The following is a 22,557-nucleotide window of genomic DNA, read 5'->3' as shown; positions in this document are numbered from 1 at the left end:
CCTGACGTTCTAGGTTCCTATGCAGTATTGCTCTTTACAGCATCGGACCTTGCTTCTATCACCAGTCACATCCACAGCTGGGTATTGTTTTTGCTTTGGCTCCATCCCTTCGTTAGGGAGATAAAAATCAAAACCACTAGGAGATACCACTAGTGTATTATGATGGCTCTTACCAAAAAGGCAGAAAATAACAAGTGTCAGGGAGGATGTGGAAAAAGTGAAACCTTTGTGCATTGCTGGTAGAAATGTAAAATGGTGCTGCTGTGGAAAAGAGCACAACGATTTCTTAAAAAAAACAAAACGAAACATAGAATTACTATATGACCCAGATATTTCACTTCTGGGTATATACAAAAGAGAAACAAAAGCAGAGACTCAAACAGATATTTATACACCCACGTTCATAGCAGCATTATTAACAATAGCCTAAAAATGGAGCAACCCACGTCCATCAACAGATGAATAAACAAAATGTAGGATACTACTCGGCTTTGAAACAGCCGGAAACTCTGACAGACGCTACAACATGAATGAACCTTGAAGACACTGTGCTAAGTAAAATAAGCCAATCACAAAACAACAGCCGCTGTATGATTCCACCTGTATGAGCTACCCGGAGTAGGCAAACTCATCCAGACAGACAGGAAGATGGTGGTTGCCAGGGGCAGGGAGGAAAGGGGAGGGGGAGTTTGTGTTTAATGCGTAGAGAGCTTCATTTGGGGATGATGAAGAATTCTGAGAGATGGTGGTGATGGTTACAGTAAGTATGATATGAATGTACTTAATGTCACTGAATTCTGTTCTTTAAAAAAGGCTAAAATGGCAAATTTCACACTATGTGCATTTTCAACTTTTTTTTTTTTTAAGTGTATCTGTGTGTATGCCTCTGCCTACCCAGAGAGGCATTCAGAGGGTGGTACCCAGGACTTCTGGAGGCTGAACCCACTACCAGAACCAGTCTGCTGCTTGCTGGAAGAACTTTCCCTGCAACCCTCTTCAGCAGGTACCCTTTGAGGCCCCAGTTACAGCTGAGCCCCATGTGGGCCCACCCCATCCTCCATCCCTCTGTGCAGCAGAGCACTAAGACCTCATTAAAGTCCCTACTAAGTGTCTGCTATATGGCCAAGAGAAAGTAAGTGGGGCTGATGACTTTGCTGTAAGTTTAGCATAAAATTAAATAATAGATTTGCCACTGCCTTTTCTTTTTAAACTGAGCTTCTCTGCCAAAACACTAAACAAGACAATCTACAGAACACTACATATGTACGGTACCATTTTTATTTTTATACACACACAGAGAAATTTCTGGATGTGCACAGTGTTAGCAGCAGCTACCTTTGGGTGGTAGGAAACAGGATTTTTGTTTCATTTTTCCTTTCCAAGTTTTTTTGCACTGAGCATGTTTATTACTTTAGTCATGACAGGATGAATCAAATATTATTTTTTAAATGCAAGAAACTGCGATCTGCAGGGCAGCAAGTGGCCTTCTGCCTACAGGTCCCTGTCCTTACCCTAGAGGGGTCAGTCACCACCTCCCCCAGATGAAGTGTCAACACCCAGGATTCAGTCTCACACATGGAGGGGGAACAGGCCAGTAATGACAGGTGGTGTCAAGTAAATCTTTACAGATTTTGACAGAAATGAAAATTTTTGTTTTCAAATACTTTCTTCTTTAAACAGATGTCAAATTAGTCGGTGCCAAGAGGAGTGTTCAGAGAGAAGAATTTGTAATGAGCTTGTGTTGTGAAGCAGAGAGAACTCAGTTTAAAAAGGCTCTCATGAGCGGGGCGCCCACCCCTGTCCCCTTTGTCCCCTCACCCTCTCAGTCCTCCAACTCAGCAGCCTATTTACACTCTCACCTTGCCTGCACACATACACGTGCACACACACACACACACACACACACACACACCACGTGTGCCTGCCAGCCAGCATGATCATGGAATCTTTATTAAAGAGGTCCAAATTACCAAGGTTTTACTGCACTACTAAAAATAGTCATGCTTACTTAGCCTGTTTAATAAGCACACCATTTCTAATTTTTCTGCCTGAGTAAACTGAAACATCATTCCAGAAATACATTTTTACTGAAACAAGAAGGCTTGTTTTTTCCGTCTTCGTTCATACCCTCTTCTCCCTCTTTCCCCTTCTGCCTCTTCTCTCTGTCCCCTGTGTCCCCCTCAGCCCCCCACCCTTCTCTTTGTGAAATTTCAAAACACAAAGGGGAAAGGAACAGTAATTTGGACTTGGCTTTTACGCAAAATGGACCAATTTTTTTTAAGTGTTGGTAATTTGTCCCGAAAATGGATATAGGGAGTTGGGCTGGAAAGGCTTTGAAGAATGGGCTTTTATGAGTGGAAAATGAGGCCTGAGTGTGCGGGAATGTGAGCTCTGCCTCCCTGCGTGCCTGGGACGGTGCAGCACGTGTGATGACCGCGGCTGAGAGCGCCATTACCACCATTATCACATTATATGATTAGCATTCAGCAGAATCAGACAAAGCGTATTAACCCATTTAATTGAACCAAGGGCTTAACGTCCCAGTGACTTCACGGAAAGTGCTTGGCAAACCCTCCAAGACATTGCAGCCACAAAGCAGCCGGCCACTTTGCTGCTTGCCAGGCTGTGGCGGGGCCTGTGAGGGTTTCCCCAAACTGTTCCCTCCTGTGGCCTCTCTGGGAACTTTCCAGGACACACTGGGATGGATGCTGATCCCCACCCTTACTCTAGCCTTTTCACGCACACTCCTCTCTCTTCCTTTGGGCAAATCTGATCTAATAAAGGATATATTTAGACAAAACACACACATAGAGGACAGTGTGGCAAAGGACCCCTCCTGCATCTCCCAAACTAGCACTCCTGTTGAGTCACAGAGGCTGGTCCCTGAGTACAGGCACACCACTCATGGCTCCCCTGAGCCTGGTGTCCACACCTCCAAAGCTACTGCTTCTTCCCTGGTCTCTGGCTGAGGCCACTCCAGGGAAGTCCCCTAGGCTCGCAGAGACTGGCCCAACCCATCAAGGCAAAAATGCCCACTGAGCCCAAAGTTGGGGGAGGTGCCTGGGGGAGGGCTGGGACCCTCTGGATTCTAGCCCCTGGCCTGGGCTCCTTGTCCCTTCCTGGAGCCCAGCTTTCCTCTTCTGCCAGTGGGCACTGGACCTTCCTGCCTGCTTCCTGGAGTCTGCTGGCAGGGTTTGAAGGAACCATGGATGTGACCAGTACGTAAGGCTTTCGGTTGGGCTATTGCTTAAATTGTCCTTTATCATTTCACCAACTTCCTACCACTGGAGAATCTCTGAGTGGGAAAGCTCTTTCCTGGTCAACATGCCTAGCCTCCTCCCCATTAGATTCTTACCCAGTGCTCCTGCCAGCTGGCCGCATAGGGAAATATCTCACTTGATTTCACTGGGGACGATGGCCAGCAGGCCTCAGCAGGTATGCTGCACTGCCCCCACATCCTCCACCAGGATAGGAGCTACCACTTGAGTGAGACTACATCACCTTCTCACCCTGAAGTCCATTTCCGTGAGGTCTGGGCAGCAAGGCACAGCGAGATCCCATCACAGGCCCAGCCCAGCCAACCTCCAGGGGGTGAGAGCCAGAGACTAGTAGGGTAAGAGTGTGGACTTTGGAGTTAGACAGAACCTGGGTTTGTCTATACCCAAGTGCAACACTACCACTTACTGCCACATAACCTCTGTAAGCCTCAGTTTCCTCATCTGCTCAATGGGAATAAATGTGAAAAGCTATGTGTAGTGTCTGGCACTGTGCCTGTGACATGCCAGGCTCAAAACACCTCCTGGGTCTCTGCTGCCTGCTTTCTCCCTCCACACTGGGACTCTGAAGCTGACTGATGTCAGCTGGTCTATCACTGGCATCCAGGCAACCTCCAGCGTAACTTCTCAGTTCACAGCCCTCCTCACCTGGTCCTAGAGGAATTAAGGTCTGATCAAAGGACAGGTATGAAAGTTCAAGGGTGAGAGGATGAAAAAGGAGCTATCAAGGCAACCAGAGCAATCTGGGAAGGCTTCCTCTTAAAGGGGACCTGATGCTGAGTCATGATGGACAGGGCGATGGGAATGGGTGTGCAGGAGTGAAGGTGGGGAGAGGAAGCAGAGACAGAAGAGAGGAAATTTAAGTGCTAGGTACAGGGCAGCAGGCTGTTCTCAGAGAGGAAGCAGGGATCACAACAGGCTGGGTCACTGGCCTGCTTCCAGACTGCCACGCCCAGGTCCCTAGGATCCTGCTAGTATACGTGCCCAGTCTCCCCTGCCCTTGCTCGCACTGCGGGTGGCAGCCACACCAGCTTCTTTCCTGTGTGTCTGCAGTTCCTTCTGCCTGGAATGCCCTTCCATCTACCACAGGCATAGTTGTGCATGCATACACATGCACACTCACACACATGCACACTGTTTAACCTTTTTTGTTTTTTTGCTTATACCATGCATCATGTAGGATCTTAGTTTCCCGACCAGGGATTGAACCTGGGCCCTTGGCAGTGAGAGCATGGAACCCTAACTGCTGGACCACCAGGGAATTCCCAGAACATTTTTCAAGATGAAAACTGTTGTTTTTTCTGATTACAAAGACATATTGTTCTTAAAATTCAAAAGGTTCAGAAAAGAGTGAGGACAAAGTCAAGACCACCGTCCCAGCACTAAAATGATTGTTCTTCCAGACATCACTCAGCATACACACGTGTGCATGTACATGTGTTACCCACTCTCACTCACTGTTACATAAAAGACGTATCACAGGTAGCTTTAGAAGCCACTTTTTCAATCATATAATATCAGGAACATCTATTCTTATCAACAAATCATTGTTTTAAGGGCCGTATGTATGGACTCATACTAATTCGACCAGTCTCCCCACCAATGGGAGTTGATTTCTTTCGCTGTGTTTCCATCACATCTCGGTGCATTTGTCATTTGGCTCTTCAGGATAATTTCATAAGCAGAACTGCTGGCCCATGGGAACACACAAGTAAAATCTCATGCACATTGCCTTCTGAGAAAGCCACACCTCTTTGCACTGCCAAAAGTGGACAGGGTGCCACCTCATGCCCTGGCCAAGGCTAGGTTTTGTCAATCATATTTGCCACTTGAAAGGGAATATCTCACTGCCAGTGTGTGTGTGGTTTTATTTCTCCCTTTCCAAATGGTGCACGTATGCACAGTTCTGCACCTGGGTTTTTCCACCTGACACTTCTTTCACACCTTTTCCACTTGCTCATTTGTGAATCAGGTAAAAAGTCACTGACGCAGGTCAAGAACCTCCCAAAGCACCCCCTGAATGCCCACAGCTTCTCCCCTTGCTGATGAGGTGTCAGAAGGCACAGGAGCAGGCAGAGGGCCAGAAAGGACTGACCACAGCATCACCACCTAGGACGCAGCCTCCTGGGCCCGGGGCCGCTCTGCACAGCCCTGTCTGACAAGGCCGGCTCATCCTGCCTGCTGAGCTCATGCCTGCTCGGAGCGTCCCGTCAGCCCAGCCAAGCCTCCCAGGGCCTGCTTGACTGGAACCCAGGGAAGGGTGATTTCTAAGCCAAACCCCTCTTCTGCCCAGGCTATAATTTCCTGATTAGGCACCACAGTCACCACCCATCTGCACACACTGATTGCTTCCTGCTACCGTCTCCATCCCTGGAGCTCCCAGGGCTGCTAAGTCAGGATCCACTGGGCCAGCAGACTTCAGAGCCTCCACGAGGCAACAAGAAGGGGCCAGGAAACTGGCTAAATGAGGCTGGTCTGAGGGACCACCCCTTCTCCTCCCAGAGGCAGGCCCTGCTCAGGAGGGAATCATGGTTTGATTTTTAGAGTTCAAAAAATCGCTTTGATAAGAAAGAACAAGGCTGCTGTGAGACCACAGCGGGGGCCATGTATGGTCTGCGTTCAGATACTGACTCTGCCCTCCAATGATGATCTCACCAAGTAACAGTCTTTCTGAGTGTTGTCTGCCCACTTGTAAGATGAGGATAACATTTCCCTAGAGGATTGTTGCACAGTATCATAGCAGAGTGGTTAGAGCCAGAAATGCTTGGTTCTTCCCTCTTAGTTATACAGCCTTGGGTACATTGCCTCTGTGAACCTCAGTTTTGCCACCTGTTTAATGGGAATAATGAAAGTACCTAAGTGTTGTTATGAGATTCAAATCATGTATGTCAAAGTATTTGAAACAGAACTACTGATAAAACAGAAGGTGGTATTTTCCACAGTCAACAAAGAGAATAGGTCATACCTCTGGAGCCTCGGCTGGACCGCTGCTTGGACTCTTCCCTCGCTGGTCCAGCAGCATGTTTTGAAGAGTCTTTTCACCTCACGCCCCAATCCTAGACATCAAGGCCCCAGTGGGGAAGGAGGAAGTCAAGGGGCAGTTGTGCTCTCAGGATCCTGAACTGGGGCAGTGGGGGGCCTCTGCTGAGAGAGGCCATTGTCCCATTACCAGATTACAAAAGTTGGGGGTCAACCTAAGAATTTTACAGCAGACTTTTCATCCCCCATTGGCCTCTTCACACCTCCTGTTGAGACCTCAGTTTCACTTTGCAGAAAGCCAGTCACACTTAGTGCCATTGCCCTCAGGAGTACTGCATCTAGAGGCCTCAAATCGCAGCTGGGGGCTCAGTGGTGGTTTTTAAAGCCCTCTCAACGTATCCCAATTTTAGCCTAGGAGGTCCCTATGACAAATGGCCATCTTATAACATAGATCCCACATAATCAGATCTCTTCATGGGGCTCCGTTTTCAAAAGACAAGGTTCAGCAACCAGAAATCATCCCTCAATAAGTCCCATCATTAATGGCCTCTCTCCAGGAGTGTCACTGGGGATCCGGTTCTCACCCAACAAGGATGCCTGTCCCCACCTGTCCCCTTTCCATTCTCGCCCTCCAGCTGGGACAGAGTCTCGGTTCAGAGCCTCTGACTCGTGGCCTCAGATTTTACTTCCTTCTTCCTCCCTGTCCCAGCTCCTATCCTATAGGTCTAGTGAGCCTCTCCCATTATGCTGCTTCTCCGCCATGGAGGAGAAGCCAGGAGCCGACCAAGAAAGCACCAACGCTTCCCTTTCCTTCCGGCTCTCCAGCCCTGCCTCCCCCATATCCCCAGGGCTGCAATGCACCAAACCTCAGGTGAAATCAGAGCAAGAACTCGGAGAGGTACAGCACGTGGCCAACCACGCACAGAGGACATTCTTGGTGCAGAGTGTAGGGCAGAGTGAGGTGCACGCATGTTGGTAAATCTTACCCCGTTACACTGAGTGCCTTTCTCCCTCATTTCCCAACCCCTGTAACTAGAATCAACAATGATTACCTCTCCTTCCTGAGAAGCCTAGTTAGGAATTCAGATCCATCTTCTCCTGACCTGGTGAAGGGCAGTTTGTTATAGGTGTCCCGTCTGACCCACCATTTGGGGAAAATTTCAAGGTGTGCAGTCTCCAGCATCTCAGTATTGAGTTTTTAGGGACTGTTGGAATAAAGAGGAGCACTTATAGTCTCAGTCACTGCCTGGATTTCCATATTACAGAGACTGCTTCCTGCTGGTGGAATCAACAAGCAGTTAAAAAAAAAAAAAAAAACAATCCGGCCACCTTCCAAATACCTCTAGCTTTGGATTCCATATTCCTTCCTACAAGAGCTGGGGGAGGGCCTGGGAGTGACCAGAAGACTTGAGCCCAGGTCCTGGGTATCCCACTGCAGCCCCAAACTACCCAGCTGGCAGGATGGAGATAGGCAAGCCATCTGGGGACAGCTCTGCCGGATCCCCGGGTAGGGGGGCGGTGGGTAGGAGGAGGGTCCTGCTTTCCACAGCCAGGCCTGGGCAAGCAGAGCCACTTGTGCCCGAAGCAAATCAACTGAAAGCCTTGGCCAAGCCTGTTTGAGTTGGTGAGAGCCCAAGTGGGAATTCCAATCTGCCAGTGTTTGCTCTGCAGGCAAATAGAGCCAAACAGAATGCTGCTTGGGGACTTTACGCCAAATATCCACTGACTTGAGCTGCCAGCAGTGCTGAGCCAGCCCTCTGCACATCACCCTCTCCCAGTTCCTGCTCTGTGAAGGCCTTCTGCTTGCGCCCTGCCAGGCAGAGTGCCCTTCTACACCGCAGCCCTGCGGCCCATGCCTGGGCTTCCCTCCTGGGCCCCAGGCCCTGCAGGCCCAACGGGTCATCTGGCCACCCTGCACCAGCTCCACCTGGATGCCCATTCTCCCCGACTCCCAGGTTCCCGACCTCAGCTTCTTGCTCTCAGCTCCGTACTTTCCACCCCTGGTACTGTGTCATTGGCCCGGTCCCTCTCAGCCCCTGGCCAGGCCAGCCCGCTGCAGCTGGCCACATAGCAGAGGCAGAGCTGACAACCAGGAAGCGCGGACCACAGTTGATCGTGTCTTTTCTTTTTTTAAACACCCTCAGGTTTTTTTAAACACTCATCATCAAATAAAATGATCCTTATAGTGAGACGTGAGTTCAGTCCCTGGGTCAGGAAGACCCCCTGGAGGATGAAATTGCTACCCATTATTGTATTCTTCGGAGAAGGCAATGGCACCCCACTCCAGTACTTTTGCCTAGAAAATCCCATGGACGGAGGAGCCTGGTAGGCTGCAGTCCATGGGGTCGCTAAAGTCGGACACGACTGAGCGACTTCACTTTCACTTTTCACTTTCATGCATTGGAGAAAGAAATGGCAACCCACTCCAGTGTTCTTGCCTGGAGAATCCCAGGGACGGGAAGCCTGGTGGGCTGCCGTCTATGGGTCACACAGAGTCGGACACGACTGAAGCGACTTAGCAGCAGCAGCAGCATTGTATTCTTGCCCGGAAAACCCCATGGACAGAGGAGCCTTGTGGGCTACAGTCCATGGGGTCACAAAGAGTCAGACATGACTGAGCAACTAACACTATAGCTGGACAGTTTTATCAGCCCATTTCTCAGACGAAATAGCTAAGGTTTCAAAAGACCAGACACCTTGCCCAAGGCCACCTGATTAAGAAATCCATGCCTCCTGACTCTAAAACTGTGGTACTCACAAATTTGCCTCCCTGAGGAATTTTTAAAACCTTTTGTTCACCCACAGAGGCCTAGGCCAGTTCCCGCATGTTTCCTAGTGAAAGCAGGGGAGGTATTTTCACATTCCCCCAAGCAACCCTGGCACATCCAGAGTGGACAGTTGGCAACATCTGCCTTGTCCCAGCCCTAAATCAGAGCCACTGCCTGAGGCTGGCACGCTGGGCTATCTGGGCTGTACACACTAGAGCCCCCCTAGAAGCCCCCAACCTGGAGTCACCCCCTTCACTGCTAGGCACTGGAGGCATCCCTCGCTTACTTCAGGGCCCCTCCAGGGCACAGAGTTCTCTCCAGTCCAGGAAGGGGCAAGGCCATGCTTCCTACCCTTGGAGGACTCCCCAGGGCATGGCGACGGGTCTCATGCTCTAGAGCAGTCCTTCTCGGTAGTTTCGCACGATGCTCAATTTGGTCCTGAGTGTGAACATTTGCAAATGGAAATGATTTGAGAATCTCGGAGGACACATGCTCTCTACAGTCAGGCAATTACTGTCACTTCCTCAGGGACATTTCTTCTCAGCCATTCTAGGCAACCATGGGAACGAAAAGGGCCAGGAGGAGACTGTGGCTTTCTCATCACGGAACCCCCAGCACAACTCAGGAAAGAGCAGTAAAGGCTTCCGCAGGCCCTTATCTTCCTCTGGCTTCAGGGGTGCCGTCATCCAGGCCTGGAGCTCACGGACCCCCATGGGGCCTTGTCCAGCCATTCTCAATTCTATGTGTTTTTCTACTTATCATCCTTCCCAGGGTGGGCCTGGCCTTTCTGTGCCCAGCGATAGAAGCTGGTCTCCCACCCCAGCCTAACCCAGAACTCAGCACTTGTCCAAGAAGAGGGCCCTGCCAAGATGACAGGCCTCAAGAACACTCCCCAGAAACAAGAGCAGAGCAGGCACTGATGGGCCTCTGGTTTGGCCAGATGCGAGCAAGGGGTGCCAGCCACCCCCAGCCACCACCACCTGGGCCTTCAGATGGCTCCAACACTGGTGGGCCAGGGCCTTGCTGACTGTGGGAGTCATCTGGCCGGGGATGACGTAGAAAAGGCTGCCTTTTGAGTAAAGGGCTCTAACTAAGGGAAGGGAGCAGCCCAAATGCCTGGTGCTGTCACCCTTCTGGGGCACCACTATCACCGTGAGCCTCAGGAAAAGCAGAGAAGAATTCCAGAGAGAGACCTCCATGGCACTGTGTGCAGAGAGAGAGCTGTGACCCTGCCAGCATGGGGGCCCACACAGGCGAGCCAGCAGAGCTTTCTAGGCCAGTGGGGCCATACCAGATCACAGGAGCCATGCCCTCTCATGGGACTGTGGGAGGCCCTTCTTGGTCCAGGGTCCAGGTGGCTTTCCCAGGAGCCCAGTGGGACCTGGCTGCGGGGGTCGAGGGAAGGGAAAGCCAGCGTGGCCCCCAGGTGCGGCCTCTGGCCAGGGTGAGCCTTGAGCTCCTCTCTCCCCACTCCCCATTCCCAAGGTCTCGCTGTGTCATGTGAGGAGGAATCAGACTCCATGGGCACCAACTCGGGTCAGCTCCCAAAGGTGGACAGATGTCATGATCACAGCAACAGCCGCACAGAGGTCAACCCAGAAAACAAGTGTTCAACGGGGGGCGGTGCGGTCGGGTCACAGCCCCCGCGGTCCACAGTGGCTGGGTGCCCACATCCAGCTACTTCTCGTCGACCTTCTCCGAGGACTTGGACTGCTTCTTCTGGGGCAAGTCTTCAAGCATGAGGCTCAGCACGTGCACAATCTCGTAGTACAGCTCCTGAAGCCTGGGAGTGGAGGAGGAGGGCCTTACTCACAGTGAGCTCCGCTCCACCTGGCCCTGCCCACTGCACGCTCGCACCTGCATGTCCACCATACCTGGCAGGTGTGGGGCAGGAAAGAGCATGGACCTGAGAACCAGACTGGGCTGGGTGGGAAGGCCAGGTCGGCCAGGCTCCCTGGGCTCTGGGAGGAAGTTCTCTCACTGCCCATGTTAGGTTGGAGACAGCAGACTCCTGGGCTCTGAGTTGAGGTGACTGCCTGAGGGCGGCCTGGACACTGCCAGATCCACTCTTGGGCCAACGCTGGGCATTCCTAGACCCCCTCCAGTGTACAAAGCCCTCCAGGGGGCTTTTGCTGAGACATCAGGCTAATTGTGCCCCTCTTCTTCCTGCAGTAGTGGCCAGTGTGACCCCAGCTAACTCACACTGAGCACAGCCCCGAGCTTTACACACACTGCTTTCCTAGTGTCAGTCCTTCCTGTGACAGGCGGGAAAGGGACAAAGACTTGGCCAGAGTCACACAGGAAGCAGTAACAGAACCAGGTCAGGAGCTTCAGCTTCTGACTTGCAGCCAGAGGTCTTTCCTCTGCCCCACTGAGAAGGGCTTGGTGAGGTGCTCTTGGAGAATCAAAGGAAGCAATGTTTAAAAACAGGTCAGTTTTTTAAACTGAGGAGGGCCAGTGGGCAGTGCTCCCCCCACCAGCAACAGGCCTGCCCATACAGCAGCCCAGCCCCTGCACACCCCCCGGGAAGGACCTGGCTCTGCCTTCCCTGCACATCAGCCAGCACCCCACCAGGACCCGTGGGCCAGGGTCAGGGGGGCTGGGACTGACTTGTAGATGGTAGCATCCTGGTTGTCCAGGGTGGACAAGTAGATGTCAATGAAGGGCAGGCTAGTGCCAAAATCATCCAAGACCATGGGGTCAGTGTGCCGCAAAGTCTTCTTAAACTTCTCCACCAGTTCAGTGAAACTCTTGTGGTCAAGATCTTTCTAGAGAGAGGAGCATAAACAGAGCAGCACGACAAGAGTCTTGCTACACAAAGACCTGGGGCCCTCCACGAGGAACACAGGCAGAGGCCTGACCCTGGCCCCCAGGTGAGTCCTGAGTACAAGCACAGGCCACCCCAGCCCCTTCTGGGCCTGGACCCCCCTGCCTGGGGCCACCTGGTGAGCCACTACACCTGACGTGAGGACAACTGACCTGGCATGAGGACCGGTGACATGGAAGGAACTGGGATAGCCTGAGCACGGCTCAGCGTTTCACCCTGTTGTGGACAAGTCTCAGACACACAAAACAGGAGGACGTCTCCACCTCGGAGAGGAGACTGAGGAGAGGGGCACTGGCCTCACGGGGAGAGAGGGGCAGTGGTTCAGGACCTGGCGGGGCACTCCAGGCAGCTCAGAGGGCTTCAGCCCTCACAGTTGTATCATGCTTGACAGAAAATCTCCAGCCCATTGAGCTCATTCTTGTTCCAGTTTAGAAAAACTGAGGTTAGTAACACCTGTCAGTAACACCCCGTGACCTCCCCCACTCAGCGACCGGGAATGGAGCCTGCTTGGCACCCAATGAATCCTCGGGAACAAGACAGCTCAAGGCCAAGGGCCCAGCAATGGAGTGTTGCCCATGAAGGAGGGAAATGTTAGCACTTCCCTCGTGGCTCAGATGGTAAAGAATCTGCCTGCAATGCAGGAGACCTGGGTTCAATCCCTGGGTCAGGAAGATTCCTTGGAAAAGGAAATGGCAACCCACTCCAGTATGCTTGCCTGGGAAATCCCATGGACAGAGGAGCCGGGTGGGCTATAGTCCATGGCCCAGCAATGGAGTGTTGCCTATGAAGGAGGGAAATAGTATAATCACAACACTCAACACTTGAAGAGGTCCAGAGAAAATACAAAAAGGTAGAGAACACAGTCTGACTCTGAAAACTAGAGAGAGGTGGGCAGCCGACTCTCCAAATGCACAGATGCCTAAGGCCCCCCACCTTCCACCCCGGCCCCCAGGCCCGTCTTCCTGACCATCCCTTCAGCCCTGACTGTCCCTCTGCTTGTCTGCCTGCCCACGGAGACAGCCTACCTGGGTCTGCATCAGCTTGCTGACCTCTTCTTGCTGCCGCTTCAAAATCACCTGCTTCTCTTCCATGAGGTTCATGCGTCTCTCCAGCATCAGCTCCCGCTCAAACTTTTTGATGGAGTCCTAGAGGGGAGGAGGATGGAGGTAAGATGCAGGGCTCTCCCTGTGCACCATCCCCACCTCCCCTCTTCCCCAGTCTCCCACTGCCACTCAGGCCCCTCAGCAGGAGGACCCCCTCACAGGGCCAGCCCCCAACTCAAGCTGCCCGCTGCAGCTGCAATGACCTCCCAAGTACCTGTCCTGCTGGCCACCATCATGAGGGGGGCTCAGGGAGAAGGGTTGCGCCGGCATAGAGATGGGCCCACCTGGTCCCCTCCCTTCCAATTCCAGAGTGAGACGGCTCAGAGATGATCCACCTGCCACACTTAACCAACACCACCCCGCCCCCGCCCCACCAATCCTTACAAGCGCCACCTCACCTCAGTGTGGATGATCATCACACCCACAAACATGCTGAGGAAGACAAAGGAGGCAAGCAAGATAAAGATGATGGTGAATGAACGGCTCAGAATCAAATTCCGGGCATCCAGCTGCTCCTGCAGGTCTGTCCAGCCATCGACCTACTCAGGCAGGGCAAGTGCCAAGGCTCAGGGGGGCAGGCCTCCTGCTCACCTGCCCTAGGGGAGCCCTGGCCCTACTGAGGAGCAGGCTGGCTCTTCTTCCACATCAGCCCCTCCACATCACACCCCCTAATCCACCGACTCCAGTGCATACAGGCTGGCAGAGATGCAGGGCACCACTGGGTGTGGGCACTTATGTCCAATGTGCCCTAAGGGCTCTTCTCCAAAAGGCCTTCCAGCTTTCCCCAAGAGACACTGCCCCTCTGCCAGGCCCTCCTTTGGAAAAGACCTCAATCTTGCCAGAACCCAGTAGAATCTAGACTTTGAGACAGGTTTTGCAGACTTATTCTGCATGGATTTGTGACAGCCTATTCCCCAAAAGGCTTTGTGATGTGGGTTTTCCTCCTAAATTACACTTCAATTAGGATGAATTATCTTTTGAGAACTTTTGAAAAGTTTTACCACCCCATGGGGCAAATAGGAATGCTGTAGGGAGTCACAAGATTAGAGTCAGTGATGGACTCTTGGCCAGGGTGCTAGCCTGTGCCTTGTCCTGGGAGACCATTCCTCAGCTTCCCCCCAACCCCAGCTAAGTGTCTGAGTGTGGGAAAGACCCCAAGTGAGGCCCAGCATGTCCACACACTCGCACCAGCTGCCAGTCCCCTTTCAAGGCCCCTGCCTGACCCCCACCCCCACCACTGTTCCCAAACATGGTACCGTGGCCAAGCTGAAGAGAGTGAAGAAGGCCAAAGCCAGGTTCCCCCAGTTATTCATGTCACCCCCTTCTGGAAGTCCAAACAGGCAGAAGCCCAGGATGGCAAAGATGTACATCAGGACGAAGAATAGGATGAGCACGGAGGCCACGGTGTAGGCTGTCTGCCCCATGGCAGTGATGAGTGTCTGCAAGGCAGAAGCACAAGGGCTAGGTCAGGCTGCCGGCCGGGCTGGGCTCAGAGGACAGCGGTTCAGCCTGTCCCAACCATAGCTGCCCCGGTATCTGGTGCCTTGCCTAGCACATGGTAGATGCTCCATAAATGGTTGAATGAACGAATGGGAGCAGTGTCCAGATTGAGGGCTGGAGCAATCTAACAGTGGTTCACCAGTGCACGGCCTCCATGCTCAGTCACCCATGGGGGGATTGCCCGTGCTGCCCCAGGGCTGGAGTAGTTGCCCCATCAGCACCCCTGAGCACTCTACTTGAATCCAGCCTGCCTCTGTTCATCCCAGGGTGTCCTGTTTCTGCTCCTCAGCTGAGGGCCAGCCCTGAATGCTCTTCCAGGTCCAGGAGGAGCAGGGGAGCCACCTTGGAAACAGGAATGAAGAGGGCTCAGAGGAGTGGGGCTTCCCAGGTTTTCTGGGCCCCATCTCCCAGGCAGGTCCTCATCTTGTGATCTCAGTCTTCGTCCATGACATGGGTGTTGGTCTTATCTCCCACGCCTCATCGTTCATTCTCCCTGCCCTGGAGTCTTGCATATACGTGTTCAGCTACCTAGATCTGTCCCTGATACCTTGTCAAGGTAGGGAGATGTTCCTATTTCAAGATGCAGGATCAGAAGCTCAGAGAAGCAAAACGCCTCGTCCACAGTCACATTGTGATACACCAGCAGGGCTGGAACCCACTTTCCAGCCCCTTGCATTGTGCCACCATTGTCAACTGCAAAAAATCTTTTTTCTAAGCTGAGAAACTATTAACATAGAAAAGGAGGTACTGGTAGAGCTGGGACCCAGGACGGTGAAGTTCTGACAGTTCGAGGTAAAGTGTGAAGCAGAGAGACAGCCAAGGAGCACTGGGGCTGCCCTGCCTGCAGACCAGTCTGGCAGCTGCCTGCAGGAATAAATGCCCACCCCACACCTCCCTCCTCTCCTTGGAGAAAGAAAACCAGTGTTTGGGGATTCATTCCAAAAGAACTGAGATGCTAAAAAAAAAAAAAAAAAAAAGCTGCCTCCACTCCTGCAAGAGAAACAGAACTTCTTTCCCAAGATTGCCAAGACTAAAGAGGTAAGAACTCATGAAGAACGTGGCAGTGGGACGCAGTGTGCAGGTGAGGTCTGCATGGTCAATAGGCCCAAACAAGCCCCTTCCCGGAGAAGCGTGGGCCTGAGCAAAGCCCGGGCAAACACACTGGGCCCAGGATGAGCGCCTGAGGGTGTGCTTGGGCCACCTCTGACGTGTGCTCTGACACCACTGAGCCAAGTAAAGACCGGCCACCATGTGTCCCCCAGCAGGAGCAGGACTTCCAGAGCTTCCTGAACAAGTCATGAGACCCTCCCCTCAAGAGAAGCTGCAGACTTTTAGTTTTCTGGGGGAAGACGTGAGTGGCCAGACCCATCAAAGAGCTGGAGGCTCCTGGGCACATACTCCAAAGGGTCTGGACCATAAGAAAATCAGTCACTCTGCAGCACGGGAGAGAGGGCAAGATGAGATGGACTCGAGTCAGAACAACTTTCAAAGGTCAGCTCCAGTATCTAACTGCTGAGTGACTGTGGGTCTCAGTTTCTTCATCTGTAAAATGGAGCTAACACCTTTCCTAGAATCATTTAAGGGTGAAATGAGATAAAACAGGTAAAGATCAACCTCCCACACAAGAGGACTCAATCACCGTAGGAGAGAAACAGAAGTACCATTTCATCGGGGGCCCAATCGCCCGCACATGCACAGCCACAGCACTCCAGGCCACTCACCCGGATGCCGCGGCTGTAGGTGATAAGCTTGAGGATGCGCAGGGACTGCACACCGTCGGCGATGTTGAGGTAGGGGTAGTGCTTGCCCTTGATCTTGCGGAGACTGTAGGGGATGAAGATGATGATGATAATGACCACATCGAGCAGGTTGTAGCCATCCTTCCAGTAGCTGATGGGGTCCACATAGAGTTTCATGCAGAACTCAGAGGTATAGATGGACACAAAGATGAGCTCTGAGACCTGCAGGGGTGGCGAAAGTGGCAGGGTCAGACCAAGCTGCACACCTTCCCCTGCCTGGGCCACCCGATGAGGGGTGTGTGTTGGCAGGGGGAGGATGCTCCTAAGTCAGCCACAGGACAGAGAAACCCAGGCAGAGTCCCGGGCACACAGTGGACACAGCGTGCCTGATTCCCTTCTCCTTCGGAGTCTTCCCTACCCTGTGGCCCTGACCCAGAGAACTTGGGAATGATTGACCGTCAGAATGACTATCGAGGTCCAGTGGGAAGTATACATCAGGCAACACAGAAGGAAGGTTCCCAAAGAGAAGATTCCAAGAGCCTTCTGGCCAACTTTAATACCCAGATGAACAGAGATGAACTATTCACACATCTACTTATATTTACTCTATTATCACACCCACTTAAAATCAGTTAACTAATCTTCTTCTGAAGAATGTTCTGCTTATTTTCAACTGTTACACCTTATGAAACAACCTTATTCAAATTCGTCTTATGTATGAACAATTCCAGGGGATTTTATTTTACCAAAACACACTTTTTGAGGCATCTAAGTTTTTGCTTATCATCAATGCATTCATTCATTGAGGAAGTGTTGATTAAGCCTCTACCACATGCCAAGCGCTGTTTCAGGTATAAAGAAACACAACAGTGAATGAGACAGAGAATGTCCAGCCCCCATGAAACTGACAGTCTAGTTGGAGAGACAGAAATGAAGGTTTAGACAAATACATATATCCCATCACACAGGAAGGAAAGTGGAATGGCCACAAGGGAGAAAGGGACTGGTCAGGTGGGGAAGGGCGGTCATGACAGCTACTTAGAAAAGGTGCAGAGCGGAGGCCTTGCTAAAGCCAGGAATGCAGCCATAACAAAATCTAGGAGAGTACTTCCCAGGGGTGTGCACAAGCGTCCTAAAGTGAGAAAGGAACAGCAGAGCCAGGGTGGCTAGAACAGAAAGGGGCGAGCAGAGCAGGAGATGAAGGTGGAGAGGCCAGCTGTGTAGGGAGGGCCTGGCAGGCCTGGGGAAGGCTGTGAACTTTAACCTCAGCCTTGGAGCTGGAGCAAGGAAGTGAAGTGAACTGATTTACATTTTTAAGAGATCTCCATGGAAATGACCTAGTAGGGAAACTGGCGGGAATAGCGACTGGGAGACAAGTTAGGAAGGAGGTGAGAGACAGTAGAAGAATTAATTCTAGCATCACTCAGGCAAGAGACTGGGTTAGATTGCATTGGACTGGGGAACAGTGTGGGGCTGAAGAGAAGAGGACAGATTCCAGATGTATTCTGTTAGCAGTGATGACAGGACTTTCTGAGGGACTCAGGGATGTACAGAAGGCAAGGAAGATTCCTCACACAGAGCAACCAGGTAAATGCTGATGCCTTTAACGGAGATGAGTTTGGGGTGGGTTGAAGGGGGGAGCTAGCAAGAGTTTCTAGAGGGAAATAGAAAAGGTTTTGAGATACACCACCTTTTAAATATGTCAGATGCTATCACTGGAAATTATAGCTCAAGCCACAACTATCCATTTGGATTACATTAGGGCCTCTGGTGGTGTTATTTGTCCTGTACACTTCTATTTGTGGTCTCCATATGGCAACCATTTATATACACTTTTATGTTTGTTAACTACAGTGAAACATTTAGATACACAAAAAGACGTAAAAGAATAATATAATGAACAACCATATACTATTATACCATTTAGCTTAAGAAATAAAATATTACCATTACAGACAGAACCTCACATTGATCAAATCCCCTTCCCTTTCCACAAAAGCAAGCCTATTTCAAATCTGGAGTATGCCTTGCTCTTATATTTTATACTTTTACCACATATGTATCCCCAAAAGTGCATGGTATGGTTCTGCATCTTTCATATACTACATAAATTGCATACACACTAAAGCATCCTTTGGGAAATTTTTTTGTTTAAAATTATAAGATTCATCCATGTTGATCTATGTAAACCTAGTTTAGAGTTTCCCCACTATTTAGCAATTCCACTTATGAAAATATTAAAATTTTTTAAATCTAGATACCCATTGGGTGATATTCAGCTTCTTTGTAATTTTTTACCTATAAAAGCACAAAAAGTTTGAGCAAAAATACAGGGCCATTTAAAAAGCAGACTTGAGGTCCTGTGCCCCTGGGCCCTCCTCTCAGCCAGAGCATAGGTAAGATGCCTGGGAGTACAGTATCCTTGAACCTATGAATAGATCCTCCATGCCCCCAGGGACTCCTGCCCACACCACAGCCAGTTCTGAGCACCCCTTGGGCTCCCAGCTGCTGGAGCACCCAAAAGGGAATTCTCCTATTTGCTAAGATTCTACTGTGCCTGGTGATTCTGATCTGCCTCAATCGGTGATTGAATTATATTTTCTAGTATCTTATTTATCATCTATGTGTATTACCTGTACATCAAGATAGAGATTACCAACTGGCCTTGGAGTGATTTCTTCCAGACCCTCATAATAGTCACCCTCTACCTGATCACCCGTCTTGTTGTCCTTGTTGAGAGAGGAAATCACTCCAAAATCATCACGGGGTAACTGGGTCTAATCGTGGGTGACTATGTGGCTCTAACAGCCATGTGACCTTCCCCTTGTGACAGTAAAGACACAGCGGCCCCACTAACCCTGTAGAATGCCGGGTGTAGGTGAATTTCTTTCATTTATCTCTGAAACCTGCAAATAACACCTCCACCGAAATAACTGCCTGCCCCTACGACACCCCCAGCCAACTCACAGCCCCATGCTTTATTGTACACACATTGTCCTCTGTTACAACATAGGAATAGAATTACCTGATTGTAAAATATGAGCATCTTCAGCTTCACTGAATATTGCCAAATTGTATTCTGAAGCGGTTGTACCAACTTACTTTAATAGCAACAATGGTTCTTTTTTTTACATCCTCACCAACACTTCCTACTGTTGGACTTCTTAATTTTTATTAATCTGATGGAGTGATATCTTATTTTTCATTTTGTCTTTCCTTTAATTATTCATAAAATTGGGCATCTTTTTATGTGTTTACTGAACTGCCTATTCCTAATTTGTCCCCAGATTTTTTGCTGGATTGTCTTTTGCTTCTTGATTTGAAAGAAAATATATCCACATACTTTGAATCCTAATCCTTTATCTGATACATGCAGGTAAGGTTTCAAATAGCTTCTCCTACACTGACTTATCTTTTCACCTCTTTAATGATCTTCTGATGAACACAAGTTTAAAGTTTTAATGGAATCAAATTAACCAAACTTTTTCTTCACTGCTTATATATTTCATACCTTAAAATTCCTTTCCCTCCTGAGATCATATAAATCTTCTATATTTTCTTCCAAACATTCTGAAGTTTCACTTTTCAAGTTAGGTCTTTAGCTGTGTATGCTGGAAGGTAGAGATCCAACTGGAGTGTTTTCCTCCATAGGTACTGTTTAATGAAGAAACCCTTCCACCACTCATTTGCAGGGCCATCTTCTCAGGGTCCAGGTTTTCATCCCAGCCAGGTCTGATTCTGAGTACTCTGTCCTGTTCCCCTGGTCTATTTGTCTATCTGTGTTGTCTATTCATGCATTGTCATCCTGCTTAGTTACTAATAGGCCTTACAGAAAGACTCATAGAAAGCCTTATAGAAAGACTTCTCCCCTTTTCACTTTAAAAACCATCTTGGTTTTCCTTTCTTTCATTCTTTCATCTAAATTTTAGCATTGGCTTTTGGCAACCCATAAAAAATCCTGCCAGATTTATTACTGGAATTGCACTGATATTAAATAGTTTAACCGGGGGAGACTGCATCTTGAAGAAACTGGGTCTTTCTATGCATGATCTAATATATCCTTCCATTTCTCTATATCTTCTTTAATAACCTTTATATATTTCTTTCTCTTTAAAAATCTCACAATACTTTTATTAGATTTGCCTCTAATACTTTCTGTATCTTATAAGTGCTATGTCTTTTGTTGCTGATATATTAAATATATTTTATTTCTTAATCATATATCTACCAAATTTTCTGGACTTTATTAACTTATTAATTTTATTAACTTTATATTTATTCCAGATTCTTTGAGGATTTCTATGCAGAAATCATAACACCTGCGAATAATTACAGTCTTTTAAAACTTTCTAATTCTTAATTTTTTTTATTCCTTTTCCTTGTATTATACATTGGCTAAGACACTGATACAAATCTTGTCAAGAATAACTGGACTACAGCTTTAAAAAAATACTGTTACAATTTCACCATTGAGTGTGAACTTTGATATAGGTTTTTCATAGGTACTCTTAATTACTTTAAAACAAATCCTTTCTATCCCTAGTTTGATAAATTTTTATCATGAAAGATACTCAAGATAAACTGTTTTATGCATCTCTTAAAGTGATTTTATTGGACTTTTTTCTCCTTTAGTATTTTAAGCTAGTTAATAAAATACCTAGATTTTTATAATACTTGCATTCCTGGAAAAGCCCAACTTGGCAATGTTATATATTACCTTCTTCATATATTTTTAAAACTTCAGTTTCCTAATATTCTGTTTGGGATTGTAATGTCCAAGTTCATGATATTGGGCATAATTTTCCTTTTTCATTTTGTCATTGAGTAGTTTTGGCATGAAGGTTATACTAAGTCGTCCCTTAGTATTCCCAGGGGATTGGTTCCAGGACTATCCCACAGATGCCAAAATCCAAGGATGCTCAAGTCCCTTATAAAATATGGCATGGTATTTGCATATAAGCTACACATACTCTCCCCACATACTTTAAAACATTTTTAGATTACTTACATTGTTGTTGTTCAGTCGCTAAGTTGTGTCTGACTCTGCTACCCTATGGACTGCAGCACTCCAGGCTTCCCTGTCCTTCACTTTTCGGAGTTTGCTGAAACTCATGTCCATTGAGTCAGTGATCCTATCCAACCGTCTCATCCTCTGTTGCCCCTTCTCCTTTTGCCTGCAATCTTTCCCAGCATCAGAGTCTTTTCAAGTGAGTCGGCTCTTCCCAGCAGGTGGCAAAAGTATTAGAGCTTCAGCCTCAGCATCAGTCCTTCCACTGAATATTCAGGGTTGACCAGGATTAACTGGTTAGATCTTCCTGCAGTCCAAGGGTCTCTCAAGAGTCTTTTCCAGCACCACAGTTCAAAAGCATCAATTCTTCGGCACTCAGCCTTCATTATGTTCCAACTCTCACATCTGTACATGACTACTGGAAAAACCATACCTGGAACTTTGTCAGCTAAATGATATCTCTGCTTCTGAATACACTGTCTAGGTTTGTCATAGCTTTCCTTCCAAGGAGCAGTACAGTTCAGTCGCTCAGACGTGTCTGACTCTGCAACGCCATGGACTGCAGCACACCAAGCTTCCCTGTCCATTACCAACTCTCGGAACGTGCTCAAACACGTGTCCATTGAGTCGATGATGCCATCCAATCATCTCATCCTCTGTCGTCCCCTTCTCCTCTTGCCTTCAATCTTTCCCGGCATCAGGGTCTTTTCCAATGAGTCAGTTCTTCGTACCAAGTGGCCAAAATATTGGGAGCTTCAGCTTCAGCAGCAGTCCTTCCAATGAATATTCAGGACTGATTTTCTTTAGGATAGACTGGTTAGATCTCCTTGCAGTCCAACGGAGTCTCAAGAGTCTTCTCCAACACCACAGTTCAAAAGCATCAATTTTTGGCACTCACCTTTCTTTGTAGTCCAACTCTCACATCCATACACGACTACTGGAAAAACCGTAACTTTGACGAGACGGGCCTTTGTTGGCAAAGTAATGTCTCTGCTTTTTAATATGCTGTCTAGGTTTGTCATAGCTTTTCTTCCAAGGAACAAGTGTCTTTTAATTTCATGGCTGCGGCCACCATCTGCAGTGATTTTGGAGCCCCCCAAAATAAAGTCTCTCACTGCTTCCATTGTCTCCCCATCTATTTGCCATGAAGTGATATGACCAGATGTCATGATTTTAGTTTTGAATGTTGAGTTTTAAGCCAACTTGTTCACTCTCCTTTTTCACTTTCATCAAGAGGCTCTTTAGTTCTTCTTCGCTTTCTTCCATAAGGGTGGTGTCATCTGTGTATCTGAGGTTATTGATATTTTTCCAGGCAATCTTGATTCCAGTTTGTGCTTCATCCAGCCCGGCATTTGGCA

At 49.0% G+C, this 22,557-nt stretch overlaps 1 protein-coding gene across 4 annotated transcripts in view; it reads right to left on the bottom strand.

The window, feature by feature from the left end:
- Positions 1–2,081: 2,081 nt before the first annotated feature.
- Positions 2,082–22,557, bottom strand: part of CATSPER3 (cation channel sperm associated 3) — a 45,464-nt gene continuing 24,988 nt past the window's right edge. For 2 of the 4 annotated variants that reach the window (XM_024994539.2, XM_024994540.2), the window contains 6 exons: positions 16,174–16,413; positions 14,209–14,391; positions 13,351–13,491; positions 12,875–12,994; positions 11,633–11,790; positions 2,082–10,805 (listed from right to left, as the gene is read on the bottom strand). In XM_024994539.2, coding sequence (XP_024850307.1) covers positions 10,700–10,805; positions 11,633–11,790; positions 12,875–12,994; positions 13,351–13,491; positions 14,209–14,391; positions 16,174–16,413 — 948 coding nt within the window. In that variant the 3' untranslated portion in view covers positions 2,082–10,699. The remainder of the gene's footprint in view (positions 10,806–11,632; positions 11,791–12,874; positions 12,995–13,350; positions 13,492–14,208; positions 14,392–16,173; positions 16,414–22,557) is intronic. The other 2 variants (XR_009495111.1, NM_001206032.1) reach the window with 2 other exon arrangements.

This window comes from Bos taurus, chromosome 7 (genome assembly GCF_002263795.3).
Source record: "Bos taurus isolate L1 Dominette 01449 registration number 42190680 breed Hereford chromosome 7, ARS-UCD2.0, whole genome shotgun sequence".
Taxonomy (NCBI): domain Eukaryota; kingdom Metazoa; phylum Chordata; class Mammalia; order Artiodactyla; family Bovidae; genus Bos; species Bos taurus.
Note: the sequence above shows the minus strand (reverse complement) of the source record. Positions and strands in the feature narration are given on the sequence as shown.